Here is a 27684-nt window from a genome sequence, read left to right as displayed (position 1 = left end):
GAGTCAGACGCGCTCAGGATACGCTTCCTGCTTTACACGGTTCCAAAGATGGTGGCTCAGGAAAAACAGAATTGTAAATGGTGACTAACAGACGCCCTGAGTGGGGTGCCCCACTGGTCAGCTTGGCATTGGAGGGTGGGATGTGTAGGTTGTATCTAAAAACAACATCTAGACGATGGACACGAGTGGGTCCCTGGTGGCCTGGCGGAATGCTTTGGTGCCCAGACAGCATACATTTCAAGGCCCCTTTGCATCTTTTCCATTTTAAGCTTTGGAGAGTCCCAACAGATGTCACAGTGACAGGAAGGGCAGATTCCCCTGGGGCCTTACCACCTCAGGGAGGGAATGGGCTAAGGCCCAGATGGACTCTATAGGTTGGTGAAGTGATGTCCGTTGGCTGCTGGGGACAACGCCTGAAGAGTGACTCAGCTGTGAGCCATCAGTGGCCGCTCTCCACTCTGGCAGGAGTGCCTGGGCCCCCAAGAAAAGGATCTGGGCACAGGAGCTACAAACTATTTTCTCGTGTGTGTGCGTGTGTGTGTGTGTGTGTGTGTGTGTGTGTGTGTGTGTGTATGTGTTTTGTCCAGATCTCAATAAAGAAAAAGAAGAAAAAGATTAATAACCCAAAAGCTACATGGCAAAGGACGTGAATGGAGAGTTCATGGGAAATAATTACAAATGGCCCTTAAACATCTGAAAATCTGCTAATTTCATTCGCAAAAGAAATACAAAGTAGAAATATACCGAGAAACAATTTTACACACATCAGAGAGATGAAAATGTAAAAGTTGGCAATGCTCCTGCTTACCAACTTTGTGGTTAAATAGGCTCACTCGCCCACTTGCTGGTGGAGGTGCACAATGACAGAACCCCAAGGAAGGCAATTTCCCAGCAGTCATCGACATTATAGCACATTTATCCTGTGACCCAGCCACCCCACTTGTGGGAATTCATCCTACAGAAATACCTATACACATAAATCTGAGACATGTACAATGCAGTCACTGCAACACAATTTATAACAGTAAAATAATGGAAACAAGCTAAGTGTCCATCTATAGGGGATTATTAAATAAATTATAGTACCTTCCATCTAATAATGTTATGATGAAATAGTCATGGAAAGGTCCCTAACAGACATTAGGGAATGAAATAAGGGAGGTGTAAAATACTTACAGTCCTACCTTTTGAGTAAGAATAGAAATCTATACTGTACCTGTATCTATAGCTGTACCTTATATATATCTGTCTGTCTATCTATCTATCTATCTATCTATCTGTCTGTCTGTCTGTCTGTCTGTCTGTCTGTCTGTCTGTCTGTCTATCTATCTATCTATCTATCACAACCTTCAAGGGACTTCAAAGTTCATGACAAATTCCATCCCTCCCCCCTTTTAAATTTGGGTGCTTTAAAAGTGCATTATCTTTATAACGAATTTTGATAAATATTATTTTGTATCGTCTCAGTATCTAATAAAAATGGTGTATTAGTTAGGGTCGGTTAAGCTGTGCTAGTCAGCAGACTCCCCCCCACACCTGCCACCATCAGTATCTCACAGAGAAAGGTTTGTTCCTTTCACACACAGTGTCTGGGGGCGGCCAGGCCCGCGGTGGCTCCCCCCACACAATCACCTAGGGACCCAGGTGTTTTCTGCAGCGCATGCCTCCCAAGGTGGCCCTGGGGGCACCAGGCAGAGGGGGCGGAGCATACGTTTCTCCCACACTTCACAGCGGTCGCTCCTCAAACCTCATCTCCTGAGACAGGTCATGACGGGGCCTGGAAGTGCAGTCACTGTCACTGCCCCTGCACTGTGGGGACCTGTGACGTGGCCATGTCCATGAGCAGGGGACCTGGGAGATGACGTCTCTGCTTGTAGACAGCGGACCTAGTAAATTGCCCTACCTCAAACATTTGAGAACTACAGATACAAGAAATCCTGGGTATGTACTTGTCTGCATATGTGCACATACACATGTATGTACGTACGGGTCTACACATCCACACATGCACAGATGTGTGAGACCTGACAGAAGGAGCACGAAACACTCTGGGAGTTTTCTCGAAAGGGGAGGACCACAAGTGACTTTCATTTCCTTTGTTGTAGTTCCTTAACTTTCTTCCATGAATTCATCTAATGTTTAAAATATCCACGGGGCCTGAGTTTACTGGAATGACTGGTGGACGGGATTCCTTTGTCTCGGTTACTCACTGGCTCTCTTTTGGTTTTGTTTTTAACAAATATGCACACATCCAAAGCTCAAATAAATTACGATGCAACCATTTCAAACAACTGGTTAAATAATAGAGAAAAGTAAATTAAAACAGCCAACTTTGGCACTGAGGGGTGACTATTTTATGTTAATCTGCAGAGTTAAGTATTGAAATTGCCAACATCATAGTGATGTGAAATATAATCTAATTAGTATATTTTTATGGTAAAAGGATAAAATAATTCTGGAAAGAAAATCTTCAATTTGGTCATGTATATGTATCAACTGAATAAAAGAAGAGCAATTTCCGTACAATGGCGGATACTAACTCATTGTTGACTTCTCCCACAAATGAAGTAGTTTAACTGTTGTATGAACATTTAAGCGAATATGTACTTGCAGTCTGAGACGTTCTATTCTGGGTGTCACACACTCCCAAGCTTATAAACAAAGTGTAACTTTGAAATATGTCCAGATGTGTAGGCTTTCAATGCAATTAATCTAAACAGGGATGCAAATATATGATGAACCATTTTTATAGCAGATAAAGAAACATGGACACTGCCCCACTGCTGCCCTGGGGGAAAGGCCTGGTTCATCCACCAATCCTGACAAAGACCCCGTTTGTGTGGGTGTCTTTCCCTGGGCACTGACGACAGAAATATGAATAAGGACCCACCTGTGCTTCTTATGAGCCCGCCGGGCTGGCGGTAGGACAGACATGTAAACAGCTGTCGTGGCTGGGATGGCTGAGAGGTGTGTGCAGAGGGTGGGGTGTGCACAGGGCCGCACGCCTGTCACTTGTGAGCGAGGGGAGGAGACGTCCCAGCAGAGGAGGAGGCAGGCGAGGAAAGGGGAACAGCACACACAGAGGCTCAGAGGCTTGCAAACCACCGTCTGCCCAGCCAATTGCACAGAGGTGTTGGGGTCCAGGGATTTGGGTGCTGGTCAAGGAAAAAAGATGTGACAACGAGGTGGCAGTGACACTCACAGACTCTGCTGGGCGATGCTTGGACAGGTTTGCTTGTGATAAGTCTTTCTCAGCAGGAGACTGTCTGAAGGCTACCTGGGGGTCTCTACTCAGAAGGGGGGGGAAGGGGAGAAGGACTCTGTATCCAGGGGTGTCCCTGCAGCAGGCCGGGGACTCCCTGTGTCTGAGAGGTCCTGGGTCTTACAGCCGAAGGCTCTACCTTATCAATGGCCAGCAGATGCTGGGGAAGGTTTCGGAGGGAAGGCAAAGCAGGAAAGTTACAAATGCCTAAAATCTCCCCATCTGGGCTATGTTTAAAACAATTGGATGGGTAAAAATGGGAGGTTGGCAGGCTTTGGACCCAGGGCCTCAGCCTGCAGTGAAGAAACAACCAAGCTAGGAGCCAACACGCAAGGGCCATCAGCAGTCATTGTCGAGGGGTCACCAGGGCTGGGCTGTAGGGTTGGATCAGAAAAGACCCAGATGATACTCTGGTGGGTCTTTCAAACATATATACCGGGGATGCCAAAAAATGTATACACATTTTAAGAAAGCAAAACTATTAAAATTGTAATATTCAATACAAGTCATGTGTGGCTTCTGCAATTACCAGAGGTGCTCAAAGTGGTTCCCATCAGCGTCCAGACACTTCTGATTACGGCGAACTACTGCTTGAGCAACGCTGACCAAAGTGTCCACGTGTATACATTTTTTGGCACCTTGGTATGTGTGTGTATGTCCACACACACACACACACACACACAAACACACACACACATGAGGTCAGACAATTAAGTTTGCAAACTCATCCTAGAAAAAGCGCTACATACCTCATTGCTGAATATCACTATGGTCACCTTCGAAGTAGTCCCCTTGGGAAGCTATGCACCGATGCCAGCGCCTAGTCCACCCTTCAAAGCAATTTTGGAACTCTTTTTCTGGAATGGCCATCAGAGCTGTCATTGTATTACCCTTGATGTCCTGAATGTCATCAAAATGTCTTCCTTTCAATATTTCCTTTATCTTCGGGTAAAGAAAGAAGTCATTGGGGGCCAGATCAGTGAGTAGGGAGGGTGTTCCAATACAGTGATTTGTTCACTGGCTAAAAACTCCCTCACAGACAGTGCCGTGTGAGCTGGTGCATTGGCATGATGCAAGAGCCATGAATTGTTGGCGAAAGTTCAGGTCGTCTTTTTTACAAGCCTTTTCAGCACTTCCAAATAGTAAACTTGGTTACCTGTTTGTCCAGCTAGTACAAATTCATAATGAATAATCCCTCTGACATCAAAAAAGGTTATCAACATCGTTGCAACAAGTTTACGAACTGAATTGTCAGACCTCATATATATATATGTGTGTGTGTGTGTGTGTGTGTGTGTATATATATATACACAACTTGATTTCAAAGTGCTGTCTCATACCCAGTCACACCCCCTACTCTCCGGGCATCCAAGCAGCGCTGTCCCTGCCATTGCTTCAGGGGAGGTGGACACCTACGTTGCAGGAAGAGACCCAATCTGTGGCTCAAACCATCTTCGCGGCTCCAGCCTCCAGCTCTCACTCTCTGCAATCAGCAGTAAGTGGCTCCATCGACTAAAGCAAGGACCCCGGGCTTTAATTGTCAAATGGTGCTTCATGACATGTCTGATTCCTGGCTTCCATTAGGTCAAAGACAGTCAGCCGACTGTCCTAATGAGACACTGGGTCCCGGTACTTGAGGTGTGTTCTGCTCCTGTGATGTGGGCGGCTGTCCATCGTGTGTGTCCTCTAATTCTACCTCTGGGCCTTAGGTCCACATGTCATTTAACAAAGAAATCTACTCCTTGCGGTGAAATTGGTTCAGTTAAAAATTCCCGAGGCAGCTTTTTGAAACAAATCAAACTGAATCCTGAATATCTGAGAAATAAATCACTTTATGTCGCTTGGCTGTTTGCCAGCCTGGCCTCCACGAGGAGTCGTAATTTGTGCCTGCTTAAGAAATCCTTCTAGCGCTGTCCATCCAGTTCTACCAAGGTGTCCCATCGCTCCCCTCCCACCGTATTATGTGCCTCAAGGCCAGCAATGAGAATGCTGCAGCCATGGGGTCCAGGCCTCCCACCCAGCCAGGTTCCTCTCTGGGGAGCAAGGGGGCCCTGGAGGATGACTGGCCCCCCAAAAGTGAGTCAGAGACCCCAGAGCACAGTGAAAAAGCCACCGCGGGCAGTTGACCAGTCCACATGACAGAAAGAAAGGCTGCTTGAATTCCTACGACATTTTCTGCTCGTTCAGATTCAATGGAATCCTATGTCTACAAAATAGTCCAATTACAACCATGTAGGAAGTGGGATTCAGGGGAACAGTGCTTGCCGTCCTCCCCGGTTGCCTGGTGGAGAAGGTGGAGTGCCCAGGAGAAGCAGGTGAGGGCGGGGATAGAGCTCAGTACAGGTACAGAGCCCACCTTGCTGGGTGGGGCCCGAGGCCAGGAGGCTGCACCCCCCCCCCCCAGGAGGCCGGCTCGTGCACTCAACAGGGTTCCCGGGTGCTGCTTTCGTACGCTGGCACCAGGCTGTTCCCTAATAAGGTGAGAGACCCACTGCTGTCAGGGTCCTATGGCTTTTGGAGGACAGCATTGTCGGTCATTAGAGGAGCAAGGTCAAACCCTGCAGTGGGTCGTATCACAGGCTGTGGGTAAGCGAGGTGGCCTGTGCAGGGTGGGGCACCCCCAAGTTGCAGGATTTTATTTTGAGAGAGATGAGAGCATTGGCAGATTTGCAGCCACAGAAAGAAAGTTCCCACGTCCTTTTATTTAATTTTCAAAATGTTCAGTTTTATATACCACATGTCAGTGAAATCACATGGTTCCCGACTTTTTCTGTCTGACTTATTTCATTTAGCATAATAATCTCAAGATCTATCCATGTTGTCGCAAATGGCACTAACTCATCTTCCTATGGGATCAAATATATGGTGACGGAAAGAGAACTGACTCTGGGTGGTGAACACACAATATGATATGTAGATGACGTATTGCAGAAGTGTACACCTGAAACCTATGTAACTTTACTAACAATTGCCACCTCAATAAACTTTAATTAAAAAAAAATTTGTGGCACAGTTTACACACAGTGCAGTGAACGCCCAGACCAATGCTCAGTTCGATGACTTTTGCCAAGTGCACCCACCTGTGTCACCACGTCCCTCACACCCAGAAGGGTGTCATGCCCTTCTCCAGTCAGTCCCTCCATAGTAGTTTCCTATTGCTGCGTGACAAATCGCCACACACACAGTGACTTAAACAGCTCCCATCTATGACCTCGTGGTTTTGTGGGCCTAGTCTAGTGAACTCGGCTGGTTTCTCCACTTGGAGTCTCACAAAGCTAAAGTGGAGGTGTTGGCAGGACTGGTTCCTTTCTGGAAGCTCTAGACCAGCACCGCTTCTGGCATCATTCTGGCTGCAGCAGGACTCGGTTCCCTGTGGCTGCAGCACAGAGTCCCATTTCCTTGAGAGCTGTCAGACGGAGGTACCTGTCAGCTTCTCCGAGCCAGCCATGGCGGGCGACGAGTCTGTCTCTCCACACTGAATCTGTCTGATCTTTTCTTCCTCGTCTTCTGATGCTTCTGCCTTCCTCTTCTGCTTTCAAGAGATCGCCTCGGGCCAGCCCGGATAATCCTAGGACATCTTCTGTTTCAGAGGCAGCTGAACAGCAGCCTGAATTCCATCTGTCACATCCCTCCGTGGCCAGTACCTACCGCAGTGTCTGATTCCGTGCGCACTGGGAGCAGGAATCTTGGGGCGTCTCTAGCATTTTGTTCCCACACAGCCCTGTTCTCGAGACTCATCTCAATGCAATCAGGCTACACGTACCCTCCTGGGTCGGCCTCTCCACCCAGATTAAGGTCTGTGACAGCCGTCCCGGTAAACACATCACTAGTTCATGCGTGAACACGTCAGTTACTTTATCCATTCGCTTTTTGAGGGGTATCTGGGTGGTTTCCAGATTTGGGTGATTATAAACAAAGCTGCTGTAAACATTCCAATACAAACTGGTTTGGGGCATATGTTTTCATTTTTCTTCAGTAAATAGCCAAGAGCAGAATTGGTGGATCAAGGGGAAACTCTATTCTTAGTCTTATAAGAAACCACCAAACACTTTCCCAAAGTGGTTTCATCATTGTGCTTTCCTAGCAGCAATGAACCAGTGCTGTTTCTTCCACATTATTCTACCAGTTGGTATCGTCAGTCTTCTTAATTTTAGCCATTTTGGTGGCTGTGTACTGATATCTCATTGTGGTTTTAATTTCTGTTTCCCGGCTGACTTACCTAAAAATCTTTTCATGTACTTACTGGTCATTCATCTTTCTTCCTTTTAAAATAGTCTTTTGCTCTTTTTTTAATGAGATTATTTTATTTTTATAATTAATTTGCAGCTGTTATTTATATGCTCAGGATACAAGCACTTTTTCAGATACGTGTTTTATAGGTATTATGTCCCCCTTTGTGGCTTATTCATTACACAAAAGTGTCTTTGATGAACAGGAATTTTTGATCTTGAGGAAATTCAGTTTCTCATGTGTTTCCCCTTTCATAGTTCGTCCTTTTTTTGGTGTCTCTCAAATGTGTTTGCTAACTGCAGGGTCATGAAGATGTCCCTGCCCCAGGCCTTCTTCTAGAAGCTTTATCGTTTTTGTTCTTACGTTACAGGGTGTAACCGGCGTGAAGCGGTTTGTGTGTATGGCGTGAGGCAGAAGGTCGAGGTTCTTTTTTCTTTCTTTTCTTTTAAACATAATGTTTTATAGGTGTTCCAGCTATGTAAAAGTTATAAATGTATAGGCGTTTTTATATATAAATGTTTTCATGTTTTCAGTCCCAACTGGGACATTTAAAACCTATTCCATTCCTTTTTCCATCAGATGAGGCCTCACCATGCCATGTTCTCTCCATGCGACGTCCCAGGGGGTGGCCAGAGGACAGGGAGGGGCAGGACACAGGATCTGAGCGTGTGCAGGGTCAGAGCTGGGACCAGCCTGTGGTGGGTGCGCTCACGTGTACGTGTGTGTGGGTAGAGGATGTGCGGGTATGTCTGTGCTACGTGCATGCGGTGTGTGTGTGTTGTGTTGCATGCGTGTGGAATGTGGGAAGATTCTGCAAGCACCTGTGTGCAGTCTGGCATGAGCTGTGAGGTGCGTGTGTAGAATGGGGTGCAGGGTGAATAGTGGTCTGGGTGAATACGATGTCTGACTAGGAAGTTCGTGAACTTGTCACAACGATGTTGTTAACCTTTTTTGATATCAGAAGGATTGTTCATTATGAATTTGTACCAACTGGACAAACAGTCCACCAAGTTGACTATTTGGAAATGCTGACAAGGCTGCGTGAAAAAGTTAGATGACCTGAACTTTTTGCCAACAATTCACGGCTCTTGCATCACGACAATGCACCAGCTCACACGGCACTGTCTGTGCGGGAGTTTTTAGCCAGTAAACAAATCACTGTATTGGAACACCCTCCCTACTCACCTGATCTGGCCCCCAGTGACTTCTTTCTTTACCCAAATATAAAGGAAATACTGAAAGGAAGACATTTTGATGACATTCAGGACATCAAGGGTAATACGACGACAGCTCTGATGGCCATTCCAGAAAAAGAGTTCCAAAATTGCTTTGAAGGGTGGACTAGGCACTGGCGTCAGTGCAAAGCTTCCCAAGGGGAGGACTTTGAAGGTGACCGTAGTGATATTCAGCCATGTAGTATGTAGTACTTTTTCTAGGATGAGTTTGCGAACTTAATTGTCAGACCTCATATACTGTGTGGTGTGTGTGTGTGGTGTCTACACATTGGTTCCTGAGGGCAGCCATTCGTTTGGCTCCCTCTATGGCAGCCACAGACCTCAAGGACCCCTGAATTGTGAGGAATGTGAGGGATACACTGGACACACGGGCGCACCGGGGACAGTGGCTATGCGTTTAGTGTCACGGGGCCGCCTGTATTGGAAACCTGAGCTGTTCTCCTCTGAAACACCAACCTGGACCCCTGGGTGGAGCAGAGGCCTGACTCTCCTTGGTGGCATCTGGGCCTGACACATCCGAGTTGCAGGGCTGGCGGTGGCACACACGTCCACTTGCATTGGCAGTATGGACACTCTGCTGGTGGCCAGGGATTTCCAGGTAGGAAAAGCCATGAGGGGGCATCGTCACACTCACCCACCCCCATTGCTGACACCCTGCTGGGGACTCAGGCCTGTAATCATGGAACAAACCAATTAAAGCAGAGAACAATCAATTATTTTTTTCAGACTCATTTTCTGGAATGGTTTAACCCATGCCTCAGGCCAAACATTCTGCCAGTTCTATAAGGAACTCTAGTAGTGACACTCCTGTGATGTCAGTGCTAAAAGGAAGAGTCCACCTGCCTTTGCCTGGAGCAGGGTCTTCCTCCCACTCCAATGCCCTTTCCAGCTGCTAGGGAGACCGTGCCTGGCTGCACGTGGACAGGGAGTGGTGACAGAGAGGGCTCCCATTTCCAGCACTGAACTCTCTCTGCTGTGTGGGGAGCCATGGTTACAGCTAACTCCGAGCCGTTTATGCTTAACTTAAGCTGCTGAGGAATGTGGTGGGAGCGGCCAGTTCCCGGACACAGAAGACTGATGCCTATCAGGGCAATTGATAGGATAATTACTTTTGAGAGTTTCAGTGAATTTTGTATCCTCTATGTAAAAGTTAAAGAATTTACATTTGCTAAGATAATGCATACTTTCGTTGCTAAGTTGCACGTACTCAAACTGCTTATATGGGTGCAGTAAAATAAACTCGGAGGCTTCAGCATCACTGGAGTCCGATTGATCGCATCATCATTTTGTGTGAGTGTCTTTTATTCATTCCCACTCCCCCATTCGGGTTCTGATCGACTTGTGGCGGCTGGCCCGTCACACTTGGTGCCCGAACAGGGACCTGAATACGGGGGTAACAGTGAGGAACACCACGTGGCAAGGGCCCGTCTCGTAGAGGAGCTTATTTCAGTGGATGCGCGGTGAGTAAGACACTGTGATATTACCCCTCGGTCGAATGAATGTGTGAATGAGTGATAGTTCCACGACTTCTTGTCACGGAGCTTGATTGGGCCCTAATCTGAGGTTCCGTTTCTGTCATACGGCATAACGGCGACTGGATTTCAATCCACCAGTTCGGGGATTTATACCGAAGCGCCTTAGCCAAGACAGATTTAGTCCTGCGAGGGGCACGGCCAGACGGGCATCTGATTGTTTTCTTTGTTGACTGAAGGGCCGAGAAAGGGAAAAAATGGGTCACGTGAGCAGCAAGGACCTGTATGTTAGAGGACTTAAGAAGTTGCTTGCCGCCCGTGGCAGTCGGGTGAGCAGAGAACAGTTAGACAAGTTTTTAGAATTTGTAAAAGAAGTCTGTCCATGGTTTCCAGAAAAAGGCACTGTCAGTAACCGTGAGGGCTGCAAGCTAGAAAAAGTGAAACAAGCTGGGAACGAGGAAATTCTTCCGCCTGCCGCTTCTCCGGCAGAGAGAGAGGAGGGGGAGGGAGCCAGACATACAGAAAGATTTTTTAAGGTTAATAAAGAGCCTGTTTGTCAGGAATCTCCGGTTGAGCACTGGGAAGATTTAGACCCTCAGGATCAGGAAGAATTAGAGGATGAGGCAGCCAAAAATGATAGGGATAAATACCCTCCGTTGGTGGCTATGGCTCAAGGAGACGAGCAACCTGCAGGCACTGCACTTTCTCTTGCAGATCAGCTAAAAAAGATTCAGGGACAGTTGATAGAACTTAAAGTTGCTGTGGATGGAGGAAATTGTCCTCGGGGTCCCCAGATTCCTTTTAGAGATCAATGGAATCCTCGGGGTAAAGATCCCCCCACAGTTAATCCCTCTGCACCACCTTCTGAGGAGCCCTGTAGGTGGGGTCCTCCGCTGCAGTCCTCGGTTTGGGAAATGCCTGCTGAGCTTTCGCCAGGTTATGTTAAGCCAGGATCGGACTCTGTTGTACGATCCCCTCTTCAAATGGCTTGTGAAGAAGCTCACAAGCAAGGGGAGTCCACAGAGCAATTTGGAATATATCCTATCTTTGAAAGGCCAGACCAGGCAGGGCGCAGGATTAGAGAATGGAGGCCATTTCAATGGAAACAATTGAAGGAATTGAAAGAGGCTTGTGTACAGTACGGTCCTATTGCCCCTTTCACTATGGCAATTTTGGATGCCCTGTCTAGTGAAGTTACCCCTGCAGAGGATTGGAAGCATATTGCTCATGCTTGCCTTTCTGGGGGCGACTATCTCTTATGGAAATCAGAGTTTTATGAAAATTGCAAAAAGAAGGATAATCAAAATGCCCTAACGCAAATCCCTATCACTTTTGACATGCTAGCAGGAGAAGGCATATATGCTGAATTAAGAAACCAGATGGGCTTTGCAGTGGGAGCTTACGCTCAGACCACTGCTGCAGCAAAAGACGCTTGGCGAATGTTGCCTGATACTTCCCGCAAAGAGGAACATGTTTCTCAGATAAGGCAAGGACCCGATGAGCCTTTTCAAGATTTTGTGGCTTGCCTCAATACAGCCGCGGGGCGGATTTTTGGGCCATCGGCTGCCACTCAGTGTTTTATAATGCAGCTTGCTTATGAAAATGCTAATTCTGCATGCCAAGCTGCTATTAGACCGTTTAGAAAAAAGGGAACATTGTCTGATTATATTCGTTTGTGTGCTGATGTGGGATCCTCTTTTACCCAAGGCATAGCCATAGCGGCAGCTATACAAGGGAAGCCTATGAAAGAAATATTGTATCAACAGGCAAGACTCAATGCAGGGAGTCGCTCTGGAGCTTGTTTTACTTGTGGAAAATTGGGACATCGAGCTGCCCAATGCCCTCGTAAAGGGGAGTCTGAGAACTCGACCGCTCCTACAAAAAAGCCTCCAGATATATGTCCTAAATGTAGGAGAGGAAAACATTGGGCTAATGAATGCAAATCCAAGACAGATAAAGATGGGAAGCCCATCCAGGGAAACTGGGTGAGGGGCCAGCCCCTGGCCCCGAGTCAGCAATGTTATGGGGCACTGCAGATCCCAGCACAGATGCAGGGACAGAGAGGGAATGAGCCTCTGAGAGGAAATACATCACGGATTTATTCCGGGCCACCTCAGGCAGTGCAGGATTGGACCTCTGTTCCACCACCGACATCATATTAACTCCTGAGATGGGAATGCAAGCATTGCCCACAGGGATCTTTGGGCCACTACCACCAAGAACTGTAGGTTTATTATTAGGAAGAAGTAGTACCACTATGAAGGGGATTCAAGTTTCCCCGGGAGTTATTGATGAGGACTTTACTGGAGAAATTAAGATTATGACTTATTCATCTTCAAATGTTTCAGTTATACCTGCTGGGACTCGTATAGCTCAGCTAATTATTTTGCTTCGTGTAAAAATAGGAAAAAATAGGCAAAGTCAGAAACGTGGAGACCGAGGATTCGGTTCCTCTGATGCTTATTGGGTTCAGGAAATAAAAAGAGATCGACCTGTTTTGCAGCTTACAATTAGTGGAAAAAGTTTTCAAGGGATTTTAGATACTGGAGCTGATGTATCCTGTATATCTGCTGAACATTGGCCTTCTAGTTGGCCTATGCGATGCACTAACACAGACTTACAGGGCATAGGTCAGTCTCATTCCCCTAAGCAAAGCAGTAATTTATTGTCATGGCAAGATGAGGAAGGACATCAGGGGACTTTCCAACCATACATTATTCCCGGTCTGCCTGTTAACCTATGGGGACGGGACATTATGAGCAATATGGGAGTTTATCTTTTTAGCCCAAGCACTCAAGTTACTCAGCAGCTTAAGTTAAGCATAAACGGCTCGGAGTTAGCTGTAACCATGGCTCCCCACACTGCTGGGGCCGTGGGAACCCACAGATGGCACCACCACACAGCAGCAGTGGCTCAGCATCAGCAGGCCTGTCTGGTCCAGTCCCCATTGTAGAAGGTCATTAAGAACAGAGTTCATTTGGATAAACAAGGTGTGGTCTATATACACAATGGAATATTACTCTGCCATAAGAAAACATGACATAGTGCCATTTGTAACACATGGATGGATCTTGAGATTACTATGCTGAGTGAAATAAGTCAGACAGAAAAAGTCGAGAACCATATGATTTCACTCATACGTGGGATATAAAACTGAAAGCAACAAAAAACAAGACCAACCCACAAACAGAAACTCATAGACACAGACAACAATGGTGGTGACCAGAAGGGAAGAGGGGTGGGTGGTAGATGAGGGTAAAGGGGATCAAATATATGGTGATGGAAACAGAACTGACTCTGGGTGGTGAACGCGCAATGTGATATATAGATGATGGACTACAGAATTGTACACCTGAAATCTATGTCACTCTGCTAACCATTGTCACCCCAATGAACTTAAAAAAAAAAAAAAAAAAAGGACAGAGCTCATTTCCCTCAAGCAAAGTTAAACATCTAGATGACGTTGAACCGAAATCTGGTTTGACTCTAGAGATCTGCTTCTACCCTAATGTTCCAGTTACAGCTGGTCCTTGCCCGTGATGTTCTGCCCAGAGTAAATGCATATCACCCCTACCCCCACCCCCACACACCTCTTGCTACATCACAGGGCTGTTGTGAAACTTGGCTTGAGTATTTTACAATATCCACTTACAACACCCGGGCAAGTTGATTCTAGTCTCAGGGAGGTAGACAGGCTTTTAGAGGAACCATCATAGACCCACACCCACGTGGCACACATAAAGGGAGAGAGCTGGAAAAACAAGAAATTCCTGTCAACACTGGAAGTCAGTTCTTAGCACTGGTGGTATATGGAGCCATTTAAAATAAATTGGTCAGAAAAACAACCCAATGAAAAAAATGGGCAGAGGACACAAAGAGACATTTCTCCAAAGAGGACATACAGATGGCCAACAGACATATGAAAAAATGTTCAACGTCACTAATCATTAGAGAAATGCAAATAAAAACCACAATGAGATATCACCTCACACCTGTCAGAATGGCATCATCAGTAAATCAACAAACAACAAGTGCTGGCGAGGATGTGGAGAAAAGGGATCCCTTGTGCACTGTTGGTGGGATTGCAGACTGGTGCAGCCACTACGGAAAACAGTATGGAGGTTTCTCAAAAATCTGAAAATGGAACTACCTTATGACCCAGCAATTCCATTCTTGGGTTTCTGTCCAGAAAAACTCAAACCACTAATTTGAAAAAATATATGCACTCCAGTGTTTATTGCAGCACTATACACAATAGCCAAGACATGGAAACAACCGAAATGCCCACCGGTAGACAACTGGATGAAGGAAATGTGGTACTTTTGTACAATGGAGTATTTATTACTCAGCCATAAAGAAGAAAGAAATCTTACCATTTGCAATGACATGGGTGGACCTAGAGAACATTATGCTAAATGGATTAAGTCAGATGGAGAAAGGCAAATACAATATGATCTCACTTATATGAGGAATCTAAAGAACAGAATAAATGAGCAAACTAAACAGAAATAGTCTCAGAGACACAGAGAAAAATCTGACGGTTGCCAGATGGGAGTGGGGTGAGGATGGGGGAGAAGGTGAAGGCATTAGAAAGCACAAATTAGTAGTCACAATATAGTCATAGGGATATGAAAGACAGTTTGGGGAATATAATCAATAGTGTTGTAAAGATTTTGTAGGGGGTCAAATGGGCACTTGTCTTATTAGGGAGACCACTTCACGGACAGTGGTCTCCCTAATAAGACCCATGGCCTGGTCACTGCACTCTACACCTGAAGCTGAAGCTGAATAAAGCTGAATGTCACTATAATTATATATATATATATATATAATCACAGGATGTGGAGTACAGCGTAGGAAATAGAGTCAATGGAATTATAACAGCTGTATACGATGTCAGAGGGTATAGATTGGAGGGGAGGGAGTTATCACTGTGTGAGGGGTATAAATGTCTAACTATTACATTGTTTTGCACACCTGAAACTAATAAAAAAAGGAAAAAATAAAATAAATCGTCAGGATGTGGAGGGCTAACAAAATTAACTGAATTTTCTAATGTGACTAGTAAACTGTAAACAATGGTAGAGAACCTGCATTCATGGTTTTGAGAAATTTCCTTTACTGAAAAAATGCATTAAATGAGACAGTAATGTAACGGCAGAACCAGCCCAAACTGGACCTATCCTGCTTCTAACAAGACCCAGAAACAATGTTTAAACCTTGGATACACCACTTTTGAGTAACACCTGTGAACCCTTAACTGCTCCCCCCACGGAACCAAAGGACCAGGACACGACTGGAACGTGAACGCCAGAAGCAAACAGTCCGCTGTCCAGGAAGACCTGGTGCTGACACCCCTTAAAATCCTGCCTGAGCCCTGCATGGGGAAACAGATTTGAGCCCTGCCTCCTGTCTCCTCATCAGTCGACTTGCAAATAAAAGCCTTTTCCTTTCGCAAAAACCATTGTCATCATATTGGCTTCTATGCATGTCGGGCAGCGAACCCTTGCTCGCTAGCAGTGGTGGAATTACACACCTGTGCAGAATTCATCTGAAATGTGGGTGAAGTCCTAATTTAAGGGAACTGCTACAAAATAAGGCAAGAAAGATGAAAAGGGGAACAAAGAACAGATAGGACAAACCCCAAACAGAGAGATGTTAGATCTATAACCAAATATATCAGTTATCACATCCAGTGTAGGTACACTAAATACTCCCCATTAAAGACAGAGTATCTGACTGGAGTTTAAAAAAATCTAATTATATATTGCTTAGAAGAGCTACACTGTAAATACAAAGTGTCAGAAGTGTTGAAGTAAAAAGATGATAGAAAAACATATTGTGCAAACACTAACCAAAAGAAAACTAATGTAGGCATACATCAGATACATAGACTTTAAGGAAAATAAAACTGTAATAAAGATAGAAAACAATGTTTATAATGATAAAGGGATCCGTTAATAGGAAGATATGATGAGACTAAAGGTACCGAACCTCAAAGCATATAAAGCAAAAGCTGACAGAAAAGGAAAGAGAAACACACAAGTCCATAATCATAGTTGGAGATTTTAACAAAGTGCTTGGAGGAACTGATAGATCAAATTGACAACAATGGTCAGTGTAGATTTAAAAGCATCTTAGGACCGGCTCCTCAGCCACCTCCCCACAGCTCACGCCGCAGACGTGCCCTCTGTGTCTCGGTGCCGCCCTCTCGGGTGTGTGGGATGAGGACCCGGGAGCTGGCACCTCTGGCTACTCCTCCTTTCGCTGTTTCGCTGTTTGTGTTGATAATAAACGAATCCCAACTGGCTCACTGCCTCTTTAGCAGTGGAATTCGTCAGGGCTCGCGTTGGTCTTGTCTTGTGTGAGGGTTCGACAGCATCAGTAACAAGAAGGTAATTAGAAAACCCTCACCTGCTGTGAGTTTAACAGAAATGGATGGCTTTCACTGTCAACAGTTGAAGAGGCTGAACTGAACCTCAATAATCTAAGTAGGGGGCTGGCAAATTACTGGTCTGCAGGCCGATTCCAGCCCCCTGTTTTTGTCCAGTGCATGAGCTAAGACCAGCTTTTACATTTTTAAATGGTTATAAAAGAATATGTGACAGAGACCACATACGAGTACAGATTGCAAAGCCAAATGTGCACACTATCTGTCCTTTTCAGAAAGTTTGCCAACCCCAGATCTAAGTACGAAAGTTCAAAAATTAGCAAATTTAACCAAAAGATAACAGAAGGAAAAAGGGAAACAGATAAGAGAAAAGAAGGAGAAAATAGATAAGAGAAACAGATAAAAGAAAAGAAACAGATATGAGAAAAAGAACAGATAAGAGAAACAGAAAACAACTAGTGAGATAATAGCTCTATAACAAAATATGTCAAGATTTTATAAAGACAAAATCAGCACTTAATAAAATAAACAACAATGAAAAGAATTCATAAAACCAAAAGGTGTTTCTATGAAAAGACTTAAAGTAACCTATAACCCTAGCAAGATTTCCCCCCTTTCTCTCACCCTCCCCCCCCCCACCCCCCCGCCAACCATCACTCACTCTGGGGGAAGTGACCTGACATCTTATGATGATTATGAGGCTACTCAGACATGTACTGAGAGCTGAGGTCTCCTGCCAATCACCAGTGAAGAACGGAGGCCTGCCAGCTTCCAGGTGAGCGAGCCCTAGTTGAGCTTCAGATGATGGCAGCCCCAATGTGGCCGCAACTTCAAGAAAGACTCTGAGCCAGAACCATCCAGCTAAGCCACTCCTGGATTCTTGACCCTCAGAAATGTGGTGAGAAAAACGTATGATTGTTGTTTTAAGCTGTCACTGATCGCCCTGGACTGGGGGTCTGGACACATGCACATGTCAGGGGAGCAAGTGGAAGAACCTAAAAGGTCGGGGGGGGGCACGGGGTTCCCATGTGGAGACACCCATTGGGAAGGACTCTGTGATGGATGTGGCTGGCTTTCCAGAAAGGAAGCATTTAATTTCAAGCAGCCAAGATGGGACAGTCCTCTGAGTAAAGCCAATAAAGCAGGCCAGTGACGATGGTACTGGGGTTACAGTCTTCCCTAATGGAAAGGAAATGAGGGCAGTAAGAGCTACCGCATTGATTAGCCCGCCAGAGGAAACTCACCACACGTGTCCTCATGGGTCTCAGATTGTTTTCCAGAGCATTTAAATACTCAGCTTTCTAAAGAGACAATGTGTCCTCTGGATGGGACCCGGACAGAGGGCATCTTGGAAGTCTGATTCTAGATGGGAGTTTTGTTTTTTGTTTTTGTCATTTTATTTCAAATATGTCTAGTCTCATGGTAGAGTTGTCCCCAGTGGGAATAGGACCATAAGGACAGCAGCCACGGGGTTTATTTCAGTGTTCCTAAAGCCACTGACAAGATAATTCCAACACTGGCCGGAGACCATCAGATCTTCTTCTCTAAATTCTGCTTAGGACTCAATCACCAGGACACTTTTTGGTTCCCACTCAAGGATGTGGGACTTGCCACCGAGCTCTCTAATCGTGCAGACTAGGAAAGGCTGGAGCAGTGAACCTTCTGGTAAGCCATGGGGCATGTGCTCAAGACTGGGCTTCAGATCTAGCTGGATCCCAGAGAAACAACGCTCTGGTTACATACACCTGCTATGTCTGGACTTGGGACATTTTCATGAAAAGGGTGACCATTCTCCAGGCACAGGCCCTTTGGCTCCCCTGACCTCTGCCCACCACTTCCGGTTTCATCTCGCCCACAGGCAACCAAGTGGGTTTGCTGTGGGTGGGTCCTGTGACCAGCCGTTGGGCTGATGTGGGAGTTTTACTAAACACATTCTTGCCTTGGTTGCCTCCATCCCTTCCCCCATTTCTTGGGTGTTCTCTCTGGGGCATTATTGCAATTATCCAAATCAGCAGCTGCTGTCCCCACATCATGGGAAAGCTTTCAAAGGCCAAATGGAAATGTTAGTGGGATTACCTCTCAATGTGACTGGCAAGTGACTGGGAGTTCCCTTTGTGTGTGAGCTGGACCAGAAACCACACCGTCTGCAAATTTCCAAACCATATATACTTCAAACCCAAGGGGCCCAGGATTGGAAAAGAGGGATATATTTCCCCATACACAGCCCTAAATCCTTTAGTTCTCAGATTATCACCTCAACTGATAAACAAATATGCATCTTAAAACATGTGGACTACTACACACATGCAAATATTTTTTTTGTGGGGGGTGGGGAAGAATACAATTTAACTTAGTCACCACCATTTTTTTTGATTTTGCAAATTCTGCAGCGCCTGGGCAAGACTGTTCTAGGGACACGTGAGATATTAATTTCCAGTCAATGTTCTTCCTAAACGCGACCTGACTGCTTTATTCAGGACTTTTTCCCTGGGTAGCAACAAAAGTGAGGCATGCGTCCACTGAAAGAAGATCTCAGGAAAGCACAGGGCCTAACATTCCCAGTTATTGTAAAAGCACGAGAGCTGCTTCTTTAGGGAGGGAACTGACACTTGTCCTGGGACTTCCACTCAAAAATCTTTTAACAAACTAATATATGTAAAGTGACCAGTGTCTGGCTCCTGAATGGTAGCTATTCCTTCTACTTTTTGAATAGTGTTTGTGGTCTATTGAAGTAATGTTCCATTTGAAAAGTTAATTAGCCACATCATAAGATGGGTTAATAAGCACTCCTTTGATGAATAATTAATGTTCTCTCGGGTGGATACAGCATGCCACGTGCTGGTACTTACGCGCTGCAAGGACAGTGAGTATGAAGATAAAAGGTAGGTGACCTGGCTTTGCAGAAAGAACCTAGCATTTGGTGACACAGTTGGGTTCAAATGCTGGGTCTGCTACATTCTGGCTGTGTGACTTCAGGGACTTTTCTTGGCCTCAGTTTCCTTGCCTATAACATGGGCAATCTAACACTTTTCTAATACATTGTATGGATTAAATGAGACATCACATTTAGTGTCTGCCATATAACAGCGCACCATAAATGCTAACCACCATTGCCAATGTCACTGTCTTTGCTTTTAAGAACCTCTAATTTAATGAGGAAAATAAGTAGGTGATTAATTATAAAACAAGAAACGATCAAATATATGTTACAATAGAAGTCTACAAAACTTTGCGGGATGGCAAGGAATGACCAATTAATTCCAACTCTTTCTAGAAACTTCTTTCCCCAGATACCCACATGGTTCACTGTCTCATGCCTCAAAATTTTAATTAGTGATGCTTTCTCCACCAACCCTAATTTAAAATCACACCCCCACCTGCATCCCCTACCTCCTCCCCTTGATATAACTTTTGCACTAACAACTAAACTACGATGTAACTTATTTAGGCTGTTTATTGTCTGTCTCCATGACGACAAGGATCCTTGCTCTGTCCCTAGCAGCCAAATCATTCCACTGAGGGACAGGCATATGGCAGGCGTGGGGGGCACGCAGCGAGCGAAATCTGGGTGGTCCCTGCTGTGGAGCTCAGGATGCAAGTTGGAAGTGGAGCAGGGTTTCAAGAAGGAGACAGAGTGTGTGTGCATAAGAAAGGGGCTTCAGCAGAGCCCAGAGATGGGTGGTGTGTCTGGGGAAAGAGCGGAGATGGAATGCAGTGGGAGGTGAGGCGGAAAGGATGAAATAGGACCAGACGCTGAAGGGACCTGAGTGTCACAGGAGGAGTTGATTCTATAGGGGGACAGGAAGGGAAACGGAGTCACCTGACCTGACCTTATTTCAGGATTACTTTGCCAACGTCCCAAGGGCAGACGTGAAGGAAGTGGGAGGCCAGGTAAGGACGCACCTGCTCACTGGAGGCAGGTCACTGTTCACTTTCTCTGTCTTTGTCGCTCTTTGTCCTGCTCTCCCTGTCCTATCTCTTTCTGGCAGGGTCTTTTTCAAGCCAGGCTCCTCTTTCTTCCCATCGGCCTCCCTGTGCTGTGATTCCCAGGTTATAATATGTGCTTCACTTTTTATTTTGAAATAAATAATTTCATTAAGAACACTCACAAAAAGGTTAAACCACAGTACAGAGAGGGGCCCATGTACCTGTCACCGGGCTTCTGCCATCACTGCAATTTTTTACCCTTAGAAAGATCACAACAAAAATATTTCATTCTTTGAAACTCTGACTTTTAGAAAAATCTTGATCCATGTAACTCTGACAACTTAAAGGGCCCACCATACATATGTCACCCTAGTTTTCCCACTTATCAAAACAGAGGACAGGTCCCAGTCCTGGGTAACATGGTATAAGGACACTCACCCCATCTCTCCTACTGGAAGCAGCTGTGACACCTGGACAGAAAGAATGGAGCAGCTCCTGGGGACGCAGCAAAGTAACTGAGAGCAGGCAGATTGGGGAAGAGGACAACGAGCTGGTGGTGGGTCTATCACTTTTTTTCTTCTAAGACTAGATGAAATTGACCTTGATGCAGCCCAAACCCAGAGGTGGGCACTGGTTCCTGGAGAAGCCCACTAGCCCGGCCTCAAGAAGCAGGAAAGGGGTCTCTAATGATCAGAGTCTAGAAACACCTCATTATCTGTTTTTCTTTAAAAATATTTTTGCGGTTCTCTAGTGCTCCAAACCTCAAGTAATTCTGTGGCAGCAAAGCAGGATGGCAGGAAATTAAAACTGGGAGGCCGGGAACCTTCCTCTCCAACCACAGGAGCTGTGGTCCCCAGGGGTGAATCCCATTGCTTTTTTCTCTCTGGCTTCTGACTGCTCAGCTCCGAGGTAGGCATGGTCCCATCAGGTGCAAGAGTCTGGGGTAAACAAAGCCGCAGGGTGCTTGCTGGAGGACTGGCAAAGCAGAGTGTCCTCGGGACCCAGAACTACTGGGGAGGTTACAGGGAAGCCGGGAAAGCAACCCCTTATGGTTGTTTATGAACTCTTGGGCTTACCCCTGAGTGGCACATGTATGGATGTGACCCTAAACAGATTCCAGAGACTCTGGGCAGTGAAATGTGGGACAGACTACTGCCCAGCTCCCAGACTGACCACTGGGTGATACACACGCAAGCCAGATCCAAATAGCGTTTCTCAAAGACATGATCTTGGAACCACCACCCACAGGAGTCTTGGGGAACTTGGAAATTATGGTCTGGACCCTATTGGGCAACTATCTTCTAAAACAAAAATAACAATATCTGCCATCAGAGTTAAACAACTACCAGTCTCAAAACAGCATATTCAAAATGTCTAGGATAGAATCCAAATTTACTTAGCATACATAAGAAAGAAAAGAAAAGAAAACAACAACAACGAAAACCCCACAGAGAAATCTCAGTAGCAATGCTGGGATGAAATTGACGTTGGAATCATCTGACAAAGACTTTAAAGCATTATTATAAATATTTTCCAACAAATAAGAGAGAACACTCTTGAATAATGTAGAAAATCTCAGCAAAAAATAGAAAATATAAAAAAGAATCAAGTGGAAATGTTAGAAATGAAAAACAATTCACCCCCTCCAAAAAAAAACACAACAAACCCTCATTAGATAGGTTCAATAACAGAATACAGATGACAGAGGAAGCAGTCAGGACATTTATAAATTGATCAATATAAATGATCTAATCTGAACAACAGACAGAAAAAAGATTGAAAAAGAAAATGAATAGAACTGTAGGGACGTGCAGGACAATAACAAATTCTGGAACTCATGTCAACTGAGTCCCAGAATGAGAGGAGAAAAATGTGGAGCAGAAAAATCTGTAAATACATAGTGGCTGAGGCTGGTTTATTATTAGAAAGCAATCTATGTAATCTACTATGTTAGCAGTTTAAAGAAGAAAAAAAGCTTGATTATATCGATTAACTTAGAAAATACATTAAAAAAAACTTAACATGTATTCATGACGAAAATCTCAGCAAACCAGGAATATGAAGAAATATCCTCTACCTTATAAAGAGCATCCACAAAAACCTACAGCTGACATTCTCCATAATGGGGAAAAACTGAATGCCGTCCCCCTAAGATCATGAACAAGGAAAGAATGTTGTCTTTCACCTGTTCAATTTTTCACTGGAAGGCCTGGCTACTGCAATAAGTCAAGAAAAATACAAGGCACACATATTGGAAGGGGAGAAACAAAACTCTCCATATTCAGAGACAACATGATTGTCTATGTAGAAAATCCCAAGGAATACACACACACACACACACACACACACACACACACTCACACACACGTGCATACCTGTACACACGAGGATGGACAAATATACACACACCGTACAACAAGTAAATGAATTTAGCAAGATGGCAGGATACAAGGGCAACACATAAAAATCAGTTATGTTTCTCTATACTATCAATGAACAATTAGAAACAGAAAATTTAAAAATACAATAGCTCAAAAAAAAAATCCCATAGATACAAATCTAACAAACCATGTACAGGGTCTATATGCTAAAAGCTATAAAATATTTATAAAAGAACTAAAAAAAGGCCTAAATACATGGGAAGTATGGCAATTCTGACTTCATGGATTGGAAGACAAAACATAGTTAGGATTTATTTATAGATTTAACAACATTCCAACCAAAATTCCCAACAGCAAATTTTATAGGTAGAAGTAAGCTAGTCCTGAAATTTATATGGAAAGGCAAAGAAAATAGAATAGTTGAAACGCTTTTAAAAAAGAAGAATAATGGAAGAATCTTGCTAATTGATTTTAAAACTCACTACAAAGATGTAATAATCAAGATGTGGGATATAAAATTGAAAGTGACAAACACACAAGACAAACAACAAATGAAAATTCATGGACACAGACAACAGCATGGTGGTTATCAGAGCGGGAGGGTATGGGGAGGCAGAAGAGGGTAAATGGGGTCAAATATATGGTGATGGAAGGAGAACTGACTCAGGGTGATGAGCACACAATACAATATATAGGTCATGCATTATAGGAAAGTACACTTGAAACCTATACAATCTTACTAACCAATGTCACCCCAATACATTTAATAAAAATTAAAAAAAAAAGATGGTGTAGTATTGGCCAAGCTATGGGCATATATTGATCAATGCAACAGAACCAGCATCAAGAAAAAGACTCCCAGACATGCTCCGTTGGTTTTTGACAAACGTGCAAAGACAACTCAATGGAGGAAGGGTAATCTTTTCAACAAATGGCGCTGGAACAACTCAACATTTATATGGATAAAGATGAGCCTTGATCTAAATCTTTCATGCTATACAAAAATCAACATAAAGTGAGTCAGATGTAAACGTAAAACATAAAAGTATAAAACTTTTAAGAGACCACAGAGGTTATACAAAGGTTCTTAGACATGTCACCCAAAGCCTGACCCATAAAAGAAAAAATGATCAATTGTCCTTTAGCAAAATCAAAAGATTTTCCTCTGCAAAAGCTATTAAGAGAATGGAAAGTCAAGCACAGACTGGGAGAAAATATGTGCAAATCACATATACGACAAAGGATTTATACTCAGAATATATCAAGAACTCTCAAAATTCCACTATAAGAAATCAAATAACTAAATTTAGAAATAGGCAAAAGACTTGAATGAACATTTCACCAAAGAGAATGTACAGATGGAAAAATAATAATATGAAAAAAAAAAGTCAACATCGTTAGTCATTAGGGAAATGAAACCTAAAATGATGAAGAAATACCATTCTGCACCTATTGGAAGGGCTAAACAAACACACAAAAACAAAAACACACGAGAAATACCAATTGCTGGTGAGGATGTGGAGTAAGCAGAACTCTCATATGTTGCTGGTGGGAGTGCAACACGGCACAGCTACCCTGGAAAACAGTTTGGCAGCTTCTTATACAGTTAAACACTTACCATATGAGCCAACAATTCCATCCCTATGTGTTTACCCTGGAAAAATGAAAACTATGTTTGCAAAACCCCCGTTCTCAAATGTTTATAGCAGCTCTAGTCCATAATGCCCAAACTTGGCAACAATTGAACACGCTCAAACAGGTGAATGGATAAACACCTGTGGTCCCTCTCTTGCATGGATAAAACTCAGCAATAAAAAGGAACAAACTACTGACACACACGACTTGGATGGATGTCGAAGCAATTATCCTGAGTGAAAAGAAGCCAGTTTCAAAAGATTGGGTTCCTTATGACTCCATTTACATTCTTGAAAGAGACAAAACTACAGTGACAGGAAACAGCTGGGGTTACGGGGCTGGAGTCGGCAGGGCGATGAAAGAGGGAGGAGGGAGTATTTGGACGATGGGATGGTTCTGTGTTCTGAGAGTGACTGTAACACATGTATACATTGTGTCAGCATTCGTAGAACTGTACACACAAAAACGTTAATGTTTTGATATTTCAATTTTAAAAAGGAAGGAAAAAAGAGCAGACAACTCTTGCTTCCTATGGAAGGCTATCCGACATTAACAGTAATGTTAGAGCCCGTGACAGAGGCCGCAGCAGCAAACTTGACCTTCTTCGATTATTTCTGGAGCCTCTGCTGGAAGCTGGTCATTCCGCCAAGCATCTTAGATCACAACAAATGCTCATAACCACCTTTGTCGAAGAGAAAACCATGGGCCACAAATGGCGTCCCTCATGCTAAAACCCATGATGCCAAACTGAGATTTAATGCCTGACAGAAATGTAGTTTCAGCCACTGCCAGAACCATAATCAACCAGTCTGGAATTTTCTGGTCAAGCCCCAGAAGGATAATGTCATAATCCCTCTCCATCCCTCATAGAAAGGAGGCAATCTGCTGATGAAACCTCTACTTCCTCTTCCCCAGAAGAAAAGGTATCCCAGCCCCAAATTAATCCTCTGTCCTTAGCTCCCTTGCCCCACTTTCCTTCCTATAAAAACCTCCCACTTTGTACAACCCCTCGGAGCCCCTGCTAGTTGCTAGATGAGATGCTGCCTGAGTCATGAGTTGCTTAATAAAGCCAACTAGATCTTCAGATTTACTTGGTTGAATTTTATTTTTTTTAACACCCTGGAAGGTAGGTTAGGCTCCATAGATAGAAAAAAGTGAGCTTAAGGGAAGTAAAATAATTTACTCTACGTGACACAGCCAGTAAGTGGCCGAGTCTGGCTTTGACCCCAGGCCTCAGTGCCAACCGCATTATAAACCTCTCGTCCACACGACCACTCGCTCACTTAGATGGAGAAACACAGTGGGAACCATCGGGGAGATATCCCATAATATGACTATTAGGAAGTGAGAACCAGACTGATTCACACACATCACGAACCCTCTCTAAGCATATTTGCTTCTAAGCCAAGTTTGGTTGAAATTCTGGGACGTTCATGGAAATTTACAATTACACGATTACCACCTCCATTTTCTCAGAATCCTCCAATAGATGGTCGTTAATTTTCAAAAGGAACGAATAGTTATCACCATCATTCATCCATATGTACCACAATTCAGATTTTTCCCACATGAATAAAGGAATCCTTGTGACTTATAATACTTGACTGAGTAGTAACTAAGTACACAAATAGTGGTTTATACATTAGAAGCAGAGAGTAATGATTTGAAAACCCTCTCTTGTCACACATTTGATTGTCCCGAGAAGTTATCACTGGCTCTTCCCACCTCTTCTTTTTATCCCACCACACACACAAATATTCAAAAATATACAACGTGAGTCCATTTTAGAGACTGGGACAGAAATGAAACTTCCAGTGTTAGTCCATTATGATTACAGCTGAATAAATATCTGAAAACATTCTGCATATGGACTGCACATTTTTCATGTAGCGAATGGCATCGGCTCTAAAAGGTCGAGGAAGAATTTTGTCTTCATGCATGTGAATTATTATCATCCATTTTACTGGCTACTAGGTAATTTCTTCACCAAAAACTTTGGCCTAAGGTATTTTTGTCTCAGCTAAGACAGCGACAAGAAGCTCAGGTCTCCAATAAAAGTGTTTTCTGGGATGTTCTATAATGTCTGCTCTAGTGAATATATTTTCTTAAAAAAAAGTAATTACTCATACATTTTGACTCATTACCCATAAGCTTTCATGCAAAGCAGAGTTGAGTGATATACTCCATACCCCAAACAAAGTCTAGGGTAACACAAATAATTTCATCACCAACAGCTTCCTTTACATTTTTAAGAGCACAAGCACCACCGTTATCAGGTAACGGACACCTTAGCTTCTGTCACCGGGTTAGCAGGTAGTTATTCCGAGAGGGAGGTGTGGGGACGAGGAGGCGGCTTACCTTCCAGCAGATCTCTGGCCAGACCAGGTTCTGCCCCCGTGGACCGAACAAAGTCTGACAGGACTGCGTCCATATCAAGAGTCGTGTGATCATGTAGAAGGGCTGCCCAGCACTCGGCCGAGGTGGGATTGGGAAGCAGGCTAGAAACCATCCACCTGCAGGAGGAAGACGGAGCATAGGTGAGGCACGCGGCCAAGTGCCCGAGGACACATGCAGAGACCCCGTAAGATCCAGTAAGAAAAGTCCAACTCAGATAGCAGCCTCCTGTACAGGCCACAGGACAGAAGGGGCCATGGCCACGTCCAGTCTTCCAACCTCACATTCTGCCAATTCCGATGACAAGGGACTGAAAAGACGACAGATTGCTTTTTAAAAACCTAACACCCACCTGGCACCATACATAGATGAGTTGGGGGGAGCACTGCTTAGATTATATGAACGTCTCACCACTATTCTGTACACCTGATACTAATATAAAATAATATCGAAGGTCAACTAGAACCGAAAACAAAAGGAAATAAATAATTAAAGAGATATTAGAAGATAGAATTTATTGGAGTCAACGACAGAAAAATCAAACAGAGCGATGAATGAGGAGGTACTAGATGTCTAACTCTCTTCTAAGCTGTACAGATGTGTGACACTTCCAGTGTGATTGGGTCACACACGCCATCCCAATTATGCTTTTATCAGTGAGCAAACCTGCCCCCCGGCTCTCAGCCCTCACCTGGCTCGTAGGAAAGACCCCATGAAATACCAAACGTGCTGAAGGTGAGTTCTACACCGTCTGCCC

The 27684-nt window shown here is 44.4% G+C and overlaps 1 protein-coding gene across 5 annotated transcripts in view; it reads right to left on the bottom strand.

Annotated features, from left to right (window-relative positions):
* OTUD7A (OTU deubiquitinase 7A) overlaps positions 1-27684 on the bottom strand; it is a 213244-nt gene that overhangs the window by 72704 nt on the left and 112856 nt on the right. For all 5 annotated transcript variants that reach the window (XM_088789316.1, XM_074318359.2, XM_088789319.1 and 2 more), the window contains one exon: positions 26892-27046. In XM_088789316.1, the coding sequence (XP_088645442.1) occupies positions 26892-27042 (151 nt within the window). In that variant the 5' untranslated portion in view covers positions 27043-27046. The remainder of the gene's footprint in view (positions 1-26891; positions 27047-27684) is intronic.

Source organism: Rhinolophus sinicus, chromosome 13 (genome assembly GCF_057876585.1).
Source record: "Rhinolophus sinicus isolate RSI-liver-muscle chromosome 13, RSI-T2T, whole genome shotgun sequence".
NCBI classification, from domain to species: Eukaryota; Metazoa; Chordata; class Mammalia; order Chiroptera; family Rhinolophidae; genus Rhinolophus; species Rhinolophus sinicus.
The sequence above is the reverse complement of the archived record's forward strand: the minus strand, read 5'-3'. Positions and strand labels throughout refer to the sequence as shown.